The sequence below is a fragment of the Protopterus annectens genome, chromosome 7.part0, assembly GCF_019279795.1.
Source record: "Protopterus annectens isolate FY-2018-M chromosome 7.part0, PAN1.0, whole genome shotgun sequence".
In the NCBI taxonomy this organism is placed as follows: Eukaryota; Metazoa; Chordata; order Ceratodontiformes; family Protopteridae; genus Protopterus; species Protopterus annectens.
Window position 1 is genome coordinate 1,137,904,244 of NC_056739.1, and position 19,037 is coordinate 1,137,923,280.

Here is a 19,037-nt window from a genome sequence, read left to right on the forward strand (position 1 = left end):
CACACTGCTGGGAACTAATGTTAAGTAATTTTATGTTTTTGTAACTTTCATGCTGTACAGAAAGTTCATTTTTATTGATTAATGTCTACCCAAAATTAAGTTAATAATTTATTTTTATGTTAATAAACTGTTTATAAAAAAAACAACTAGGTTGATCTTAGCTGTTTTAATTTTGGCTTGATTGTAAATTAGAGCAATGGGATTTAGAAAGGGGAACAAATAAGTGTCAAGTCAGCTTATTCTCACCCACAGACAAATCCACTGCTTATAATATAAAGTATTACATTCCAGCCTAATTGCTCTGATAGATCAGTATTTAGGGTGTATTGTGAATAACAGAAGACTTTAATTTGCATTATATGTTACAAAAGCCCTACTCCACATTTATGAACACCTCCTGGAGAATCGTTAACGAATGATACGCACACAGCATGCATCTGTACGTAGTACAAATCACATTGTGGTCTTCAAGAAATTTTGTTGTTTCCGACCATAACCAGTAAACTTTCCTGCCTGAAGATAATAGCATTATTTCAGACAGGCAATGAAGAATTAAACATGCAAAGCAGTTTATGTTTCAGCTTAAATGTCTGTAAAACTAAGTGCTGAGAGTTGCTTATTATATAGTAAGGGATCAAAAACTGATCTGTTGTATTCCAGAGTCCAATTCAGGTAACTGCTTTGTAAATCTATTGTATTTAAATATGCTCCTTCCTTCCAGAATGGGGTGATCTCACTTATTGACTGCACATTGGTGGAGGATCCAGAAGGCACAGATGATGAAGGTAGGTCTTTCTTCTTTCAAAAATCAAGTTTTTCCTGCAGGACTACCCTGAGCTGTATGATTAAAACAAGATAAAAACTGACTTACCTATTTAATTTTCTTCTGCCCTACCATCCTAAGCTATGAAGAATAAACAAACTGGCTACCTAACAGCCCCAGTGGCTAGCACTAACTACACAGCATGCCGGGTTTAATGACTGAAATCAATATTTCAGAGCTACATAATCCACTGTAACTAAAGGTTGTGTGTAGTTTATAAGTTAGAATACAGAAAAAGTTTTTGCAGTAACATGACTAACAAGTGTAAAAAAACTGCATTCATAAATTCCAAGATCTGTTCTCTGCTGAATTACACAAATACAAAGGTGGTAGCATAAAAGGAATTGGGAGACATTGCAGTATAACTCTGTCATACTTGAATATGGAAGGGCCTAGACTGACCAGGATTTTTCATTGAAAACACTAAGGCAAAAATTGTTTTACTGCACTGGACTACAGATTCTGTAAAAGATGAAGAGGAGCTTGTAAACGGGCACTCCTTATAAAACTAATATAACTTGAAAAAACACATCTCAATACTAAATCATCTTATTCAGTAGCAAGGTATTAAACAATCTTAAAGGTTGTATTTATGTATCGTGTTTCTTTCTGGCTATTAATATTTTAATTTTTAAACTGCAAAGGGAAAACAGCAGGACAAGATATGGAGCATCTTGATTTCAAAATCGTTGTGGAACCAAAGGATTCTCCCTCGTTTACTACCATCCTTGTAGCATCATCCAGGCAAGAGAAGTCAGCTTGGACAAGTGATATCAGTCAGGCAAGTAAAACAGAAATTCTATTTTGCAGGTGTTATGCTTAGCTGGAATAATTTATTATTCCTTAATCATTACAAAAAAGTCATTAAAATAACTATGTGGGAAAATGTTACACTTTAAAAACAGCCATAAGTACAGGATATGTATCAATTTAATCTATTGTAAAACATTTGTCATTATTATTTTCTGTTTTCTGATGACAACAAAATAATTTCCAGTAGTTTAGTATTGTTTAATTACAGAAATAACAACTAAAAAATAGTGGAAGTTTTTTTGTTTGTGTTTTACATGATGTGTGGATCAATAGACATTTGCATAAACTGAAATTAAGGAACAATCTTTATCAAAATGTGCAGCTGCCAGTCATCTGACCCTCCAAGATTGTTGTCTTTCTCAGAACCCAAATAAATATCCAGCAGTTAGTACTATAATAGGCTTGACAGTACTGCATCCAGAAATGGCTAAATTATACCATAAATAATATGATTTCATCAATAATGGTCTTCTTTTTCTTTCAGCTTTTCCCGGTTATGAGTTGCCACAGCGGATCACCCATCTGCTCATGATTGGCAGTGGAGTTTTTTACAGTGTTGAGTTGCCAGCCTGGAACCCAACCTTCCACAGAAGGCACACACATGCACACACTCACACCTAGGGCCAATTTAGAGTGTCCAATCCACCTAGGGCCAATTTAGAGTGTCCAATCCACCTACAGCATGTCTTTGGGATATGGGAGGAAACCGGAGCACCCGGAGGAAACCCACGCGACCACAGTGAGGACATGCAGACTCCGCACAGAAGGCACCCCAGCCGAGGATCGAACTGGAGTACCTTTGTGAGGCAACAACACTAACTGCTGCACCACCGCAGCCATAATGGTCTAAATACCAAAAATCAATACATCATACATGTGCTAAAGATGCAATTAGTACACTAGGTCAGACTGAAAAAAAGCCCATATCAATTTAAAAAGCTAAAACGTGAAAGAGCACAGTGACATATCTGTTAGTTTTCTGTATGCATCAGGGTAAATCCTCTGCACCTGTCATATGTATGCCCCCCCAAACCCTCTTCTGCTACCAATACATTCTGCTTCTAAGGTTAAGTAAAGGCTGGTTTATCATTTTCTTCTCTTCCATCAAAGTTGTGCAGCCTCAGACATAATGTATATTAGTACACTAAAGTTGTGCAGCCTCAGACATAACGTAAATTAGTACACTAAGGTTGTGCAGCCTCAGACATAACGTATTTTAGTACACTAAAGTTGTGCAGCCTCAGACATAACATATATTAGTACACTAATGTTTTGCAGCCTCAAACATAACGTATATTAGTACACTAAAGGTGTGCAGCCTCAGACATAACATATATTAGTACACTAAAGTTGCGCAGCCTCAAACATAATGTATATTAGTACACTAAAGTTGCGCAGCCTCAGACATAACGTATATTAGTACACTAAAGTTGTGCAGCCTCAGACATAACGTATATTAGTACACTAAAGTTGTGCAGCCTCAGACATAACGTATATTAGTACACTAAACTTGTGCAGCCTCAGACATAACGTATATTAGTACACTAAACTTGTGCAGCCTCAGACATAAAGTATATTAGTATTTTCACCAAAGTTGCGCAGCCTCAGACAAAACATATATTAGTAGTTCCACCAAAGTTGTGCAACCTCAAACATAGCGTACATTAGTAGTTCCACCAAAGTTGTGCAGCCTCAGACATAGTGCATATTAATAGTTCTACCAAAGTTGTGCAGCCTCAGACATAACGTATATTAATAGTATGGGGGTATAACCACCACTACCACATGAGAGTCCAGTAGTGTTTGCACTTTTGTATAGCCATTAGCATTTGTGCCAATGATCACATGTGTGTGGGGTAATAGGAAGTAGAAGTCATTTTAGTCTTATATTTGGCAAGTGACTTGATGGTGGCCAACATTTAGTAAGCCAGGAAAGACGATCTCAAGATCACATACAAGAGTAGTCAACATGCAACTCATGTAGGCTTCCTACTAATAAGGAAAGGGCATTGGGGTAGAATCATAGATTGCAAAGTCATCCCTAGTGAAACTGTTAGCCCCCAGGAGAAACCACTGCTGGACATAACAAGATGGAAACAGTGGACAGGGAATGCCCTTAGGTCAATAGAGACTAGGCTGAAAATCTTGAGGTTGACAGGAGCAAAAACACAAGAGTTTAAGGAAATACTCAGGGCTGTAGCATCTTAGAAATAAGAGGAAATAGATGGAGACAAAGAAGAATGTCAGCATCTCAAAACAATGTGTGAAGACTAATCAACAGATATGAGGCCAAGCCAGGGATGGAAATAAGGTACATAAGGAAAGATGGTGGTGGTATGCAGAAGTCCATGAAGTTCCTATTGGTTTATAAGTTCTTAAAAGAAAGAACATGCACAAAAAGAAGTGGGAGATAGAAAAGATGGACCAGGCTAAGGAGGAGTACTGCTTGGCTAATAAAGAGAGCAAACATAGTGGAAAAGAACAAACCATAAGATAAATTCTACCAGCATCAGGAACATGACTCAGCAGATGGCACAAAGAACCTTTTCTGGTTGCAAAGCAAAGATAGAAAAATAAAGAAGATAGTCATAAAACACTATTCATAAAGGATGCCAGCAGCAATCTGCTTACCAGTCCAGAGGACTTCCAGCAGTTTCTAAATGAAGACATTTACACAGAAGATGTGTTGCCTCTATACACAGCTTGTAAAGAAAGAGGAAGAACACACTCTAGATAAAGGACACCACTAAAGGAAAAAAAGTGAAAGCCAGGGAAAGCAGCAAGCTCAGATGAAGTCACAGCAGATATTAGCAAAATGCTGAGTGAGTTAGGGTAGAAATAGCTCCTGATGGTAAGCATTACGATATGGATATAAACTTGTATCCCATATTAGTGGAGAACAATCATTACTGCAAATGTACAAGAGCAAAGAGGACATTCACAGCTGTGGGCAGCACATAGGTATCAAACTCCTGTCACACTGCATGGAAGTGCTGGACAGGGCAATTTGCAAATAAATACAAAGAGTAATAGAAAGTGAAATGAGAGATAAGCAGCTTAGATTCAGATCAGGATGCAGCACAAATGACCAGATGCTTGCATTGAGGCAGGTGTTAGAGAAGAAGCTGGAAATGAGGAAAGAGTCCAAAAGGGCATTCCTAGACTTGGCAAAACATATGACAAGGTTTTAGGCAATCCAGTGATGTTTTGAAGTCCTGAAACATTGATAGAATTAGAGCAGACTATCTACAAGGACCCAGTGATAAGAGTATGGACAGTGTTCAGACTCACACAGGGGTTCCCAGTGGGAGTGGATGTTTATTAGGGTTCATCTCAGAGCCTACTGCTCTCCATACAGCTGTGGGTCTAGAGCACCAAACAAGTTGGAAGTGACAGATCAATAAATCTGCTGCATGCAGATGATATGGTACTACAAGCAGGCCCTGAGACTTTAGCAAACAATAGGGGACTTTAATGCAGAATTGAAGACACATGGAAAGAAAATGAGTATGAACAAGACAGTTGTCATGGCAGCACATTGTTCCTTCTAAAATGTATCTATAGATCGTGGATTTTTCATTTTAACATAAATACTTTGGATAGGATTCAATAAAATCTTCACCACATCGCAGTAATAGCTATACATGGATTGGTCAATTATCAATTATTCGTGTTTGCCTATGAGATCACTCTTTATGCTGGGGTTCCTGTGAGGGGAAAACATTAGTAGTCAAGTGGTTTCTGAATAAGGAAGGGCTTATCACATTGTGAAAACCTTCTGATCTCAGGCTTCAGTATTGTGATAAGCCTTTATGAATCTCACAATTTCCCCCAGTGTCATATATAACACTATTTCCATACTTCACAATCACTGTCTTTAATACTCTTCTCCATTACTCAAGCCCCCAATACTTCTCAAACTACAAATCTAATACCTGATAACTTCCTTCAGCAAGTCTGTGTTTGCTACAAAATTTCATTTTCCAAAATATTTATTCTTTTGAGCATTGAAATGTAATGCTAACTTTTCGCCACATATTTCAACTTTTCTAATAATTCCTTTAATAAGTCTTTATCCTTATCATCAGAACCATATTGTCAGCATACGTTAAAATAGGCAGTGCACACTACTTACACCTATCAGTATTATCATGTAACCCCCTCAGCATGAAATAAGTACAACAAGGAAGTAGCAGCGGGGTTAAAAGGCATTGCTGCTAATCCGTCTATTAAGTTTGCAAGCATTCCATATGCATCCATTTGTAATGAGTGAGATATAAAAATGGCTATAGACTTTCTCAGTAATCATAAATGTCTCCTTCCTGTCGCATTTGTAAAGCCTGCAGCAGTGCCTGGGGCTTTACAGCATCAGAGGTCTTCTCCCAATCAGTTTTAACCGAATATGTTTCCTTTCTCTTCTCTATTAAATATTTTACTTTCCACATCCAATATAATATAAAACGAAACATCCTTTTTTATGTCTCCTATGTTCTTCCGTTCTCCATGAGCTGTTCAACACTTCTTTTCCATATGCTATTCAACACAATTGTAGCTAACATTTTGTAGTCAGTCTCAAGAAAAAAATAGGTCTCTAATTCTACAGTAGTCTACAATCACTCTTTTTAATTTAATGTTCATATATTTATTCCTTCAATCATTTTGACACAGAAGCCATCCATTAAATACTTTGACAAAAATCTTTATTCTTATTTTTATCTAATCTGATATAAGATGTAGATTCCACGGTGTAGTATCTTTATTGCACTTTTGTAAGGCATGATCTGATTCTGAACATATATTCCATAAAGTTTTCTTTCCTTCAATGCCAGTTCAAAGGTTTCTCCAGTTGTTAATTTTTACTTCTTACATATTTGTCCACAACTTCTAACTTTTGTACTCTCTCTCTCTCTCTTCTGTTTCGTATTTTTTGTTCATTTCAATAAGTTATCCAGGCAGTGCTGTTCCTTCTTTTTTAGCCTAATAAGGGTCTATCTTCTTCTGTCCTGCCTATACAATTTTGCCTTTATTGTTTAAGTCATAGATTCATAGGTGTATACTAGGCTAACGACCACTAGAACCTTATAAGCCTAGCTGTGCAACCAAAATGTGACCCACAAATTTGATATATATAGATGGTGATTTATTGACTTCCTCTGTCCATCAAACAATAGGGGACTTTTATGCAGAGACATAGGAGCCAGACCAGGGTGAATTTCCGATTACTCATCCATTGGTATAATTTGCATTTAAAAAGGGACGTGAAGGAACTCTGTTTTGCATGGATGTGAAGCCTGTTCCAGAGAATGGGAATTCCTGAAGAAACATATCTGTTTCTACATGTTCTATTTATGTCGCAAGCAACATTTAGGTCCTTTAAACTGGTAGTTCTGATGCTGTTTGTTTTGTGGATGTGCAAAAAGTTAATTAAAACAGGGTCCAGGGATGCCCTGTATGCCAAGCAAATATCACTTCTCAGAAGTCTCTATGATACCAAGTAAAGAGAAAGAGCTTTCAGACGATCAGTGTAGGTCATTGTGTTTACTCCTTGTATTCTTTTTATAAGTAACCTTTGTGGACATTCCAGTTGCTGCATGTGTCTGTCAGGTTCATACTGAAGGGGCATTATACTCTATGGTGGGTCTGATGAGGAGTAAGTAAAGTGATATGATAACCTTCTGGACCCAGATGCCATGCCCTTGCTTATAAGTTAAGCAACATAGAATGATTTTCTTACGACCCTGGACACATGCTGGTCAAAGGCTAGGTTACTATCTACATGAGTTTCCAGATCCATAACTACTGAATCAACTTTTAAGGGTGTTTTATTGATGACATAGTTACCCATGGTAGCAGGCTTCCCAAAAGGCACTATAATGCATTTCTTGTTATTGAGTTTTAAGCCATGGCTTTAGCACCAAGTGTTTGTCTGTATCAGCCCTTCCTGAAGGGTGCGCTCATCTTGGAGTATTCAGTGACTGCTTCCAGTTTGCAATCATCTACGAACTTGGTCAGCTAAAGACCTCTGACATTGTCTTTCACAACTGAGAAGTAGATACCAAAGAGGAGTGGGCCCAGCACAATGCTTTGAGGAATTCCACTGGTGACCGTCACCAATTCTAACCTCCTGGGTCTTATCAGTGCACTAGCTAGCTACCCAGCATGTTATAAAGGAGTTTATACCTAGTTCCATAAGTTTGTTGACAATGCTCTATTGGGGTATTGTATCAAATGCTTTAGCCAGATCTAAGTAGGCAGTATGCACTATTTCCCCCCTCATTCATTGCCTTAGTGATCTTTTCAAAGAAGTCCACCAGATTCGTAAGCATGACTTTCCTTTGACAAAGTCAAACTGGGATGGATCCAGTGTATGGAGGTCTCCTATGTCCTTGGTGATAATTTCCATGATAATTCTTTCTATGGCTTTGCATAACACTAGTCAGACTAATGGGTCTGTGGTTTCCAGGAGCTGTTGAAGGTCCTCCTCTATGAAGGCAGATGACAGTACTAGTCCTCCACTTATGTGGTTCAAAGTCTGTTTTAAGTGTAGTTAAATAATTACTCCAGGGGGTCCTGATAAGTTATATTTTAGGATATTCAGGAGGCATTCTGTGATGTTATCTGGGCAATTGAGGCCATGTTCTTGGCTTTACTGAGTGCAGCCAGAACATGCACCTTAGTTACAGCTGGAAGAGTTATTTTTAAGTTTATTTTTGAGGGGATGGCTGGTGGTGAGAGGCAGATTGAGTTGGAACCGAATTTGTCCACCAACTGGCTATATCACCAGACTCTGTGAATGTGACACCATTCACCACCAGTTCAGCATGATGCTGTGCTGCCCTTGAGGTTTCTGACATAACAGTAGAAGGTCTTATGGTTATCTTTCACCTAGGAGGCTATCTTAACCTCAAAGTTGGCTTTGCTTGACTTAATTAGCCCTCTTAGTTGCCTGTTCACTTTGATGTGATAGATACTATCTTTATGGGAATTACCCTTCCTGATTTTTCCATAATTTTCTTCCTTTTGTTGTATATCCAGTTTAATGTGGGATGCCATCGGGGTAGTTTGTTTCTAGGGCTAGTTCTGGGTTTACTTCTGGTAGGTACAGCAGCCTTTATGCAGCCACTGACATGGCTGTACAGAGTTTCTGAGAGCAATTCAGCGTAAGCTGCTGTTTTCAATCCATCACTTAACAAAAGGTAATCTGCCTTGGAATAGTTCCTATCTGTTACTGGTTTGAATGGAATTACAATGTTGATTTTGATTTCAAAGGAGACAGCTTTATGGTCGGACCTCACAGAGATGAGACATGGGGGGGTACAGCATTCTCCCAATATATATAAGCACGAGGTCCAGTATATTGGAGCCTCTGGTGAGCATATTCAATATTTTGACAAGGGTGTTAGTATTTATGAAGTCCAGTAATTTCTGTTCCTGTAGATTTTAGGCCATGTAGGATTCCCAGTTCATAGAGAGGTAATTAAAGTCTCCCATGCGTAGGGTGTTAGGTTGAATAGTAAGTGTCTCCAGTAGGCTGAAGTATGCATTGTGAGCTTCTTGGGACATTGACAGCAACCTATAGCTGGATAGGATATGGTATGGGATTTTCTCTATGGTGATCTGCACATGGAGAAATCCCAGCATGCCATCCTGTTACTGATGTATATTGAGACCCCCTCCTCCTTTAGCCCTTTTCTGTGCAGCTACTAGTTTAAAAGTGTGGAAGGCACTGAAACTTGCACTGTCGGGGTACTGTCTGCCACTTTAAACTATGTCTGAGTAACTGCACAGATGTTGATGTGAGCAGGGCTTGGAGGGAGCATAGTTTTTTGTTTAGACTCCTGCCATTGAGCAGTAATGCATTGAAGTTCAGTTGAGTTGATTTTGCTATGTCAGTAGGTTTGTCAATTTGGCATTGCCTAAAAAAGGCACTATGGGTTGGATAAAGTTTTAGCCAGTATTCAAAAGCCTAGAGGGGAGAGGTGCAAAGCATCCTTGGCAAAACAACATGGTCTGTTAACCATGCACTCCCGAGCTGATAAATATTATATCCCCTTAGAATTAGACCAGAAACACAGCTAGTTGTTGAACTCAATTTTTTTGGTCAAATTGTGGCATCATCCTTGGTGATGGTAATATGCTGCTCAATGCTGGGCTCATACCAACCTGAGACATATAGTCTGAAAGCTCCATAATGTCTCTCTTCATATAATCCAGACAGATACACCTCAGGCCATTTACACCTACATGGACTATGATGGATTCATATTGGTACCTGTGGCATATTGACTTGAGTACATGATTGATTTGGCAGATCCTGGCTCCAGATAAGCAATTAACACTTCTCTTCTTCTTGTTCAGCCTGGTTAGAGAGACATCAGTACATCTTACAATGCAGTCCCCTATGACTAGACTCATGAGAAGTGTGTTTGCTTGCCTTAGGGGCTTAGTATATGGGGTCCACTGAGAAAGACAGTGTGTGGCATTAGATGTTTTTTCTGCGTGCCTTTGGGCTTGCTGAGGGATAGCTTTTTGACAACGGGTAAGCTTGGTTGATCTTTTGTTGTTTTTGGAAGACTGTTTTTAAGAGCCACAGCATATGTTAGTCTGTGTGTGTGTTGTGTACTATGTGAGGTGGGTGTTGTGTGTGTGGTTTAGACAACGTTATGTTCATTTATATGTGAGATCTTAGCCTCCAGTGTCATTGTGTAAGTACACCTCCCATTTATTGTGTCTGCTTCTTTTTTACATGGTTTTCTTTCTTCTGTTCAAGTAATCATCTTGCTACTGTGCTTCCTTCTAATTCCATTCCATATTTGAATTTATTATTTATTATGTCTAATCTCTAAATTACATATTTCATGTGTAGCATAATATATTTTCTCTAATCTAAATATGCAGTGATAGTCACTTTTAACTGCATCCTTTAATGCTACCCAATAGTCAATTCAGTTAACAAAATGTCCCTCGTCTCTCCATCGTCAAGCCATAATAAGTGAAAGTGCACTGCATTTTCTTTTAAAATAACAAATCAGGGGAGCTTCCAGTATGGTGCAGATCTAGTGACAGGAAAATTTCTCCTCTCCCACATGCTGTAGTATTAAAATTCTTAAAACCATACAAAAAACACAATTAAATGTGGCAGTATATTTTTTAGATTGGATAACTAGAACTAAAATGCAGCAAAATCGGGGCTGAGTCCAACACCACATGTAGGCACACCAGCAAGGAGGCAGCCTGCAAAGAGAAACTCCTGTACCAACTATGCATTTCTAACAAGAGAATATAGATAAAATGTACTTCAAAGTTTTGCAAATCAGTGGGACAATGACACAGTACATAAAATGAATAATAAATATTTAGGGGTGATGGAAGAGTTATAAAAGTCCAGCCAGAAAGTGAATGTCAGAATTATTGATTTTGAGGTGAAACAAGATGAAATAATGGATTAATTAGTTGCAATTGAGGATCAATATGGAAGAGAGAATTTAAGGTTGACTACTGTACCTGGTGAATGGGAAGGCACTGATTGCTGTTGTTCTATAAATAAATGGCTCAGCAAAATGACTGGGTTTAATGAAGAGGAGGTCGTGATAGATAGGACGCAAAGAATATCAATATCGTCCTGAGGTGCCATGAAGTACCTAAGGCCAATTGTGAAGTACAAAACTATTAACAATGCCTTGAGGAAGAAGCAAGCATCTGAAAATGAATGACAATAGGATTTATATCGACGATGATCATTCTGTGGCAAATTGGTAGCAAAGGAATAAGTTACTGACTATCCAAACGAACAGGAGGGAAAATATCCAGTCATACTGATAATGTTTCTCCCAACAGGCACAAGAATGCACTTTGATTAGAAAGCTTAAGTGGCCCCAGCAGCAAAATGATTATCCCCAGTACTAAAAGGACAGTGAAATTGAAAGGTTGCCGGTGAAGCCTTATCTGGGGTCAGACAGAAGGCTGAGTGGAAACATGTATAGGTACAGAGAATCTTGAAAAAAATGAATGATTCTTTGGGAAAGCCACAATCCCAGGAACTGCTAGAACTGGAGGAAGTAGCAGAACTATAAATAAGGTGATCACACAGTGGGGACTCACTATCTGTTTAAAGGGATGAACGTGAGCTGTTAATGGTAAAATCACACAATTATTAAGATAGCAGTATCAATCTCTCCCCACTGTGGTGAGCAATTACACAACATATGCTCAGGCCAGGCAGTATGTGATTACAACGTGTTGGTAGTTATATCAAGTGAGTGGCTGCTTGAGTGGGGAAAAGACTTTTGTCATGTGCCTTCCCATTTGCTGCAGGGAGAGAATTGGAACATGACCATACCACAGGGGAGCTCGTATGAAATACTCTCTGTATGATTGGTTGTTGGAAAGTGTGTCACTACCAGCAAATGGAATTCCTTTTCAGATTTTGTAACACCATACTCATTTGAGGCAATTGGATCTCTTCCACTGAGAGGGCTGAAAGAGGATTGTCTGAGAAAGAGAACTAACTAAAATCTACAGATTAGTGATTTTGGTTTAAACAGAGACAGACTGTTTTATCCAACAATAGTAGTGGATATACACAATGGGGACTTTTTTTGTTCAGGAGGTGCAAGTCGAGGAATGAGATATGGTATATGTTAATGCAACTGGAGCTGTCGGACTAGGTTGATAATAAGCACCATGACACAGCATGCATTCTTCAACATTTGTCTTAAAAAGAGTGGATTATACATAATTTTTCTACCAAAGTATCAGCTGCTGCTTAGTTTACTGCTATTGTCTTCTTTTTGTTTCATTGTATTTGTACTCAGACACAAATGCAAAATCCTTTAAAGTATTGAAGAGCCTCTGAGGCTGAATTGATGAATTGTCTTTAGACTGAAAAACAATTTAAATTCCCGTTCCTTACAAATAGGTATTTGGAGCCTTTCTCCCGGGGCCTCAGCTGAAAATGACCTTTCCCAGTAAACAAATGTCAAACAAAATAAAATAAAAAAATACATTTTAATGCTCTAAGGGCCTTCACTATATCAGTTTACATGGTAGGAATAAATGTAAATCCTTTCGAGAATAATGTGTAGTACATGTGTCAGTTCAACAGAACTGCAATTATAAATGTTAAACTGATTTACAGTGCCTTGATTTTCTGCTGTGTACAGAAAAACATTCATCGCTAACCTCCTCTCCCTCCCTCTCTCTCTCTCTCTCTCTCTCTCTCTCTCTCTCTCTTCCTGTTTTCTTCATCTTGTGCTTGTTGTCCATTTGTACAGCATAATCATCTCTGCTGATCTGGTGATAATCTCAATGAGGGTGGATCTAAAAACAATGTCCACTAAGTTATTGTTGTTCTCATTTAGTGTTATCCCTTCATCATCCAGTTCTTCATGCTAATCTTCAGGTTTATCTGTAGGGGTCACCAGCTTGGGATATGCTCTCTTCTCTATGTATTCTTTCTCATCTCTCATTAATTTATTTTCCTTTCTTTCACGAATATCTAGCACTACTTTACATAGCTTATTAAAAATGTAAGTATATTCATCAAGATAGTTGTTAAAACAGCAAATCCTTAGTAATGAAACTGTTCACTTCCTTAATGTCTTTCTGTAACATTCTTCATTGTTTGTGTCTTTCGGCTTTTCCCAGTTAGGGGTCGCCACCACGGAACTCTGGTCTGCTAATGATTGGCAGTAGATTTTTACGTGCTTCATATTGTTTCTAATTCTAATGTCCACAATCACACAACCTGTTCTGTCAAATAATCCTAATATAGAAAAGTCTCCCAAAGCATGCACGTGGTCCAGCTGGCTATAAAACGTAGAAAGAAGCACTTCTTGAATCAAGGATGTCAATTCGTTGTATAAATCCAAAAGTAAACGAAATGATGTCAGGATAAAAAATATATATATTTTATTTTTAACAACGTAGTAAGCGCTTTCGCCGACAGGCTTCATCAGACTAAGAGTAGAATTTTGATTTATGAATGTATGTGTTTTTTGATCTTTAATTAGGTATATAACATCGACATTATAGCTGAGTGTTATTTTAAAAAACCTTTAACGAAGGTAGTTTTATAACTGATTAGTTTTTTAGATATGATGTTTTTTAAACAGTATGTATGACCTGTAAGTGTTCATTTTAGTAGTGATTGACCTGACTGAGATGTCTATAGAGGCAATCCACATGCTACTACGTGGATAATTAGCCATTGTGGATAACCAATCAGATTTTATGTGCTTGTATTTATATGAAGTTAAATCAATGTTTGATGTTAGTCTGATGAAGCCTGTCGGCGAAAGCGCTAAGTTAGTCTGATGAAGCCTGTCGGCGAAAGCGCTTACTACGTTGTTAAAAATAAAATATATATTTTTTATCCTGACATCATTTCGTTTACTTTTGGATTTATACAACGAATTGACATCCTTGATTCAAGAAGTGCTTCTTTCTACGTTTTATAGCCAGCTGGACCACGTGCATGCTTTGGGAGACTTTTCTACATTATCATTTTTATAGCACGTTGTCCTTAGCCTTGGGTTACTTGCTGCTCATCTTTGGGATTGTCTAAATAATCCTAATAGTTCACTGTGTTCTCAACTATTCTCCTCAATACCATTTGAAAATTTCCAACTCTTAAAACCTTTTGGCACTTGTTTACAGTTAATACATTCCTGTAAATAGACATTGTCCAGCTGTGGATTTTTATACTTAAATGTTTTGTTTTCCATATCTTAAGTCGGGTTTGTAATGATCCTTATAGGCTCTGGTTCCTATGTATTGTGATATTCAATGGTTCCTGTGTTTTGAACCAGTCATCCTGGTAACATTTTTATGATTACATGTTTTGTTGGTTATGAAATCAAACTGTGGCTCAACAACTTGGGAAGTTAATTTGTGTGGTGATGCCTTATTGTTGTCAAGGATAATAACTGACTGTTATGTAAATCCTTTACCATCCAAGTTAACTGCTTAACCAACATAGTTAGAATTAGCACCTGTTATTGAAGGTTTTTTTCCAGTTTCTCTGGTACTGGTAAAATGTTCTGGTGTAGAGCTGCTCCTCATGAAACTAGACCAGGTAACAAATCCAAACCAATGTTTCATGTAAATGTTTAAACAGTACACCAATAACCAAAATATGGTGACAAGCTAACTCATACACCAAAAAAAATAAAAATAAAAAAGCAGGAGTTAAAGGACTTTATTTAGACCTTTTTGTCTTCCTTATATAATCATACTTCTTCAGAAAGAAACATACTGTCACAAACGCATAATATCACAGTTCTATTCATCTCCTAAACCGGTTTCATGTTCACATCTTGTTCTTCTGTTTTGTTATGCTCTTCAAACTGCAAAACATTGCTCATATTCTTCCCCACCATCTTCAAGGTCATGTGGCCTTTTTATGTGGCAATCTGACCAGGACAATAAATGTCCAGAATCCCCATATGACATACACTTAGGCTCATATTCCCTACAAAATTTTCTTTTATCCCACCCAGAATGTCTGTCAGGGCAATGTATGGCCACATTTTGATCTTTTTGAGAGCTATAACATCTGTGTTAGGTTCAAGTTATTCTAAATCAGACTCATTCCAGAGACTGTTTAACTTAACTGCATTTAATTTTTCTAAACACTCTACATGTCACCTCACAGTAAGACGTTGTCCTGTTCGATTCTCAGCTAGAGCTTCTTCTGTGTGGAGACATGCATGAATGGGCGTACCTTCATTGAAGGTTGTGCGTCAGGGCTGGCAACTCAGCACGTAAAAATCTACTGCCATTCATTAGCGGACCGGAGTTCTGTTGTGGCGACCCCTAACCGGGAAAAGCCGAAAGACACAAACAAACTACATAATACTTTACACTGTAATATGCATGTTCTTTAGTTACATAGGTTATCAATCCAATCTGCTGAAGCCAAAACTCCAATACAACAATCAACTTTACCTGCAAAAAAAAAAAAATGTGCCTGCTGACATACTAGCAGCCATCTTATAACAAATTAGATCATGTCCTTTCTTGCAATTATTTTGTCTTTGCAATGCTGTAGGTGGGTTGGACACTCTAAATTAGCCCTAGGTGTGAGTATGTGCATGTGTGTGCCTTTTGTGGAAGGTCGGGTGCCGGGCTAGCAACTCAACATTGTAAAACTCCACTGCCAATTATTCTGCAGACAGTTGTTCCACTGTGGTGAACCCTAATAAGCAAAAGCTGAAAGGAGAAGAAGAAGAAGACCGCTAGAAACCACCACTGTAAAGGAAGGACATACTGTCTTTTGTACCTCGCTTGTTTTATAATACCTTTGCTGGATTATCACTTAAGACATAGACAAGCATACATTTATATAAAAGAAAACAAATCATGTCAACACATTCCCAGTTACTAACATTATACTTCACATTTTGTTCTTTTGCATAACTATCATCAAGCCAACATTACATAAATTGCTTAATTCCTGCTTTCCCTTAAACCTCACTCCTCCTTCAAAACATTACTCGGCATGTATTGTTCCCAAAATGACTTTTTTACCATACACCAGAATTAAACTTAACAAGGCCTTACTGTGTCTAGGTAATTCAGATCCTGTGTCCCAGCCCAGAAGAATCATTTCCTTAGTAACAATCATTTGCTCAGACAATATTTCTGGCAGAGTACTCTGTAAGGAGTTTTTAAAAGTCTGCCAACTCATTACACTCACAAAACATATTTTCCCACTTACGTCTTTCTTCACCATCAGACCTCCAACATTTGCAGTCTGCACGAGGAAAAATGCTTTGGAATCTGCTCGGGTTATAAAAATACCTATGCAAACACTTCCAAGCAAAAATGCTAAGTCTACTAGACATACGTGGGAGCTATACATATGGCCTCCCTTTGTTTCTTTGTGAATTACTTCCCCAGTCTCTCTTCCCAGTCTTTTCTAATCTCCTCTGATTGATTGCTGTAGTTATTATGCAAAATCGTACATGCCCTGTTAATTATCCCTGTTTTAACAGCAGCTTCTGTTCTAGATGTAACGGAAAACAGTGCCAGAGCATGTCTTTCATTTAATATTGTCTTTGCATATACTCTGATGTTAATCCCTGATAGGTAAGGCAGTCTCTAGCCTGTAGTCCAAATGTCTTCTTGGCCTCTTCCAATTCTATTACATTTCCCTGTCTAGTTATCTGCTCCAAATACCTTGGATCCTTAGATATTTTTCTCCAGTAAATTCCAGCCCCTCTTGCCTATTCTCTGTACTCCTAACTGTGGTCATCCCTATCAGCAAAAATCTCCGTTCTCAATTCTTGTGTTGGCTTAGTTCTTAGAATACTATCTGTAACTTTATGAATATAATATTCTATATGACTGCTGTTATTCTCCTTAAGGATCTGCATCCAAAATTCCATTCTCTCATTTTTTTTTTTAATTTCCCTCTTGTTTCATCATCCCTTTCCACTTTGAATTATACCTAAATTCCAGACCCCTCTTGCCTATTCTCTTATACCACTAATTTCAACCATCCCTATTGTATCAAAAAAGTCTTTGATCTTCCAGGAAAAAATATTCTGAAGACAGCTAGATACAGCAGCTTGAATCTCACACCTGCCTCTAGACATTCAGTGATTGCTGGAATAAATTTGCTTTGCTTCTGCCTGGTGTACAGTGAATAATCATTTTCTACAAACACTCTACTGTCTCCATTTTTCAATAGTTTACCCTTCTGACACAGTATTTTTCTGCTGGTAAAATTGCATTTTAACTAATACAAGTCTTGGCTCCTTTCCCATCGCCATGTTTGGAACATATACACAATGTGCCCTTTCAATTAACAAATCCTGCTGTAGAATACTAGTCTGATTGCTTATTTGGGCTTTCATAAAGTTAATGCAGTCTGTTTCTTCCAGTTTTTCTGGTACAGCAGAAAGGTTCCAGTTTTCCCTGTGTGCTTTGTCTTCTAACTCTACCATTTTTTGAAACAGTTCTTTGTACTCAGCCAGCCATTTCTTCATTTCATCCTCTGATGTTTGCAGCTTTATCAGTTCATCTGAATAGTTGCTTAAAGCTTCTTCCATTTTTTCCAGCCTTTTCTTGTCTGAGTTGATATACACCATCAATTTTTCATTTATTTTAGTCAGCTCTGACCATATACTTGATTTATGTTTTCTTCTAAATTACTGGAAGCCATTTCATATACCAAAGCTGGAGCTTGAACTGCTTTTTGCTGAACAGCTGCAGGATTCTTCCCAGTCAATGGTTTCATTTACCTTTTCTAGTTGATTTTCTTTCTTTTCTGTGTGTCTTCTTTGCTGGCATCTGGACAGTGTACCTATCAGCCAGTGAATTTTACATTTTTTTCCCACTGGGACAGCTGAGATTAAACTGTTTATCAATGTGCACCCATCTTGGAAATCTCTGTCCCTTACATCTTATTAAAATATTTCCTGGTTATGTTCCTGAACATCTAGCATCACTGATACCTTTGTATCTGGTTACTTACAACTCATCTCCTTCTCATCAATTTCTATTGCAGCATGCATCTCAGAAATGCCTTTTGCCATTTTGAAATTCTCTGTCTGTCTGTCTGTCTCACTGTTGTCTGCCCAACACAAATCTGAAATTGTGACTTGAAAATCTGGGACTGACTTTCAGCACTGGAATGTCACTTTGAGCAAATCTTTAGAGTCCAAATCACCTCCTTATTCTTCAAAGAAATTGTTCAGTTTGCACCTTTGAGACTATCCTTAATCAGTCACATTGGAGCTCATTTTCGCTGATCCTGCTGTCCTGGATTTCCCCATCAACCTAGAATGGTGGTTCAGGCCAACCCCCTCCTACCAGAATGGATCAGCCTGCATCAGACACTCACTCCCATAACTCCCCAGGCAGTTCTTCTGCCACCAGCTCAAACTCAGGTCAACAGAGGCACAGGCATCACTTTATCTCACTTTTCCATGGAGCCATAGCACAAGGTCAGTTACATTTTTCATTAAAGGGTGAGATAAATGACTGCTGTACTGATGTACTCATTTTGAGTCCTGACTGTCACACAGGAGAACCATGGTCTGAGCACCAAATATGATTCCTAGTAGGCAGATGTAGGATTTAGTCAGCATTGGTCTGCCCTACTATCCTGAAGGTAGGTGTCATTTCTTCCACTGTAGGAACATCCTCTGTCACACACCAAAGACCAACCCATAAGCCATTTGGCTACTGCCTATGTTAATATAGGTTCATAGGTAGATACTAGGTTATCTGCCCGAGGGCATTTATAAGCCTAGCCAGAGTGTGTTGGCCTTTGCCGCCCCATTGATTAATTAACTGATCCTTTGTCAAGCAGAGCCAATTAAGTGATCCCAGGGGTGTATTTTCTGTTACCCATCCACTCGTCAAGGTTTCTCTTGAAGAGTGTTAGTGAGGG

The 19,037-nt window shown here is 38.3% G+C and overlaps 1 protein-coding gene across 1 annotated transcript in view; it reads left to right on the plus strand.

The window, feature by feature from the left end:
* The window catches only part of RASGRF1 (Ras protein specific guanine nucleotide releasing factor 1), an 892,789-nt gene that overhangs the window by 454,472 nt on the left and 419,280 nt on the right, over positions 1-19,037 (plus strand). The window contains exons 11-12 of the mRNA XM_044076380.1: positions 722-785; positions 1,468-1,604. Of these exons, the coding sequence (XP_043932315.1) occupies positions 722-785; positions 1,468-1,604 (201 nt within the window). The remainder of the gene's footprint in view (positions 1-721; positions 786-1,467; positions 1,605-19,037) is intronic.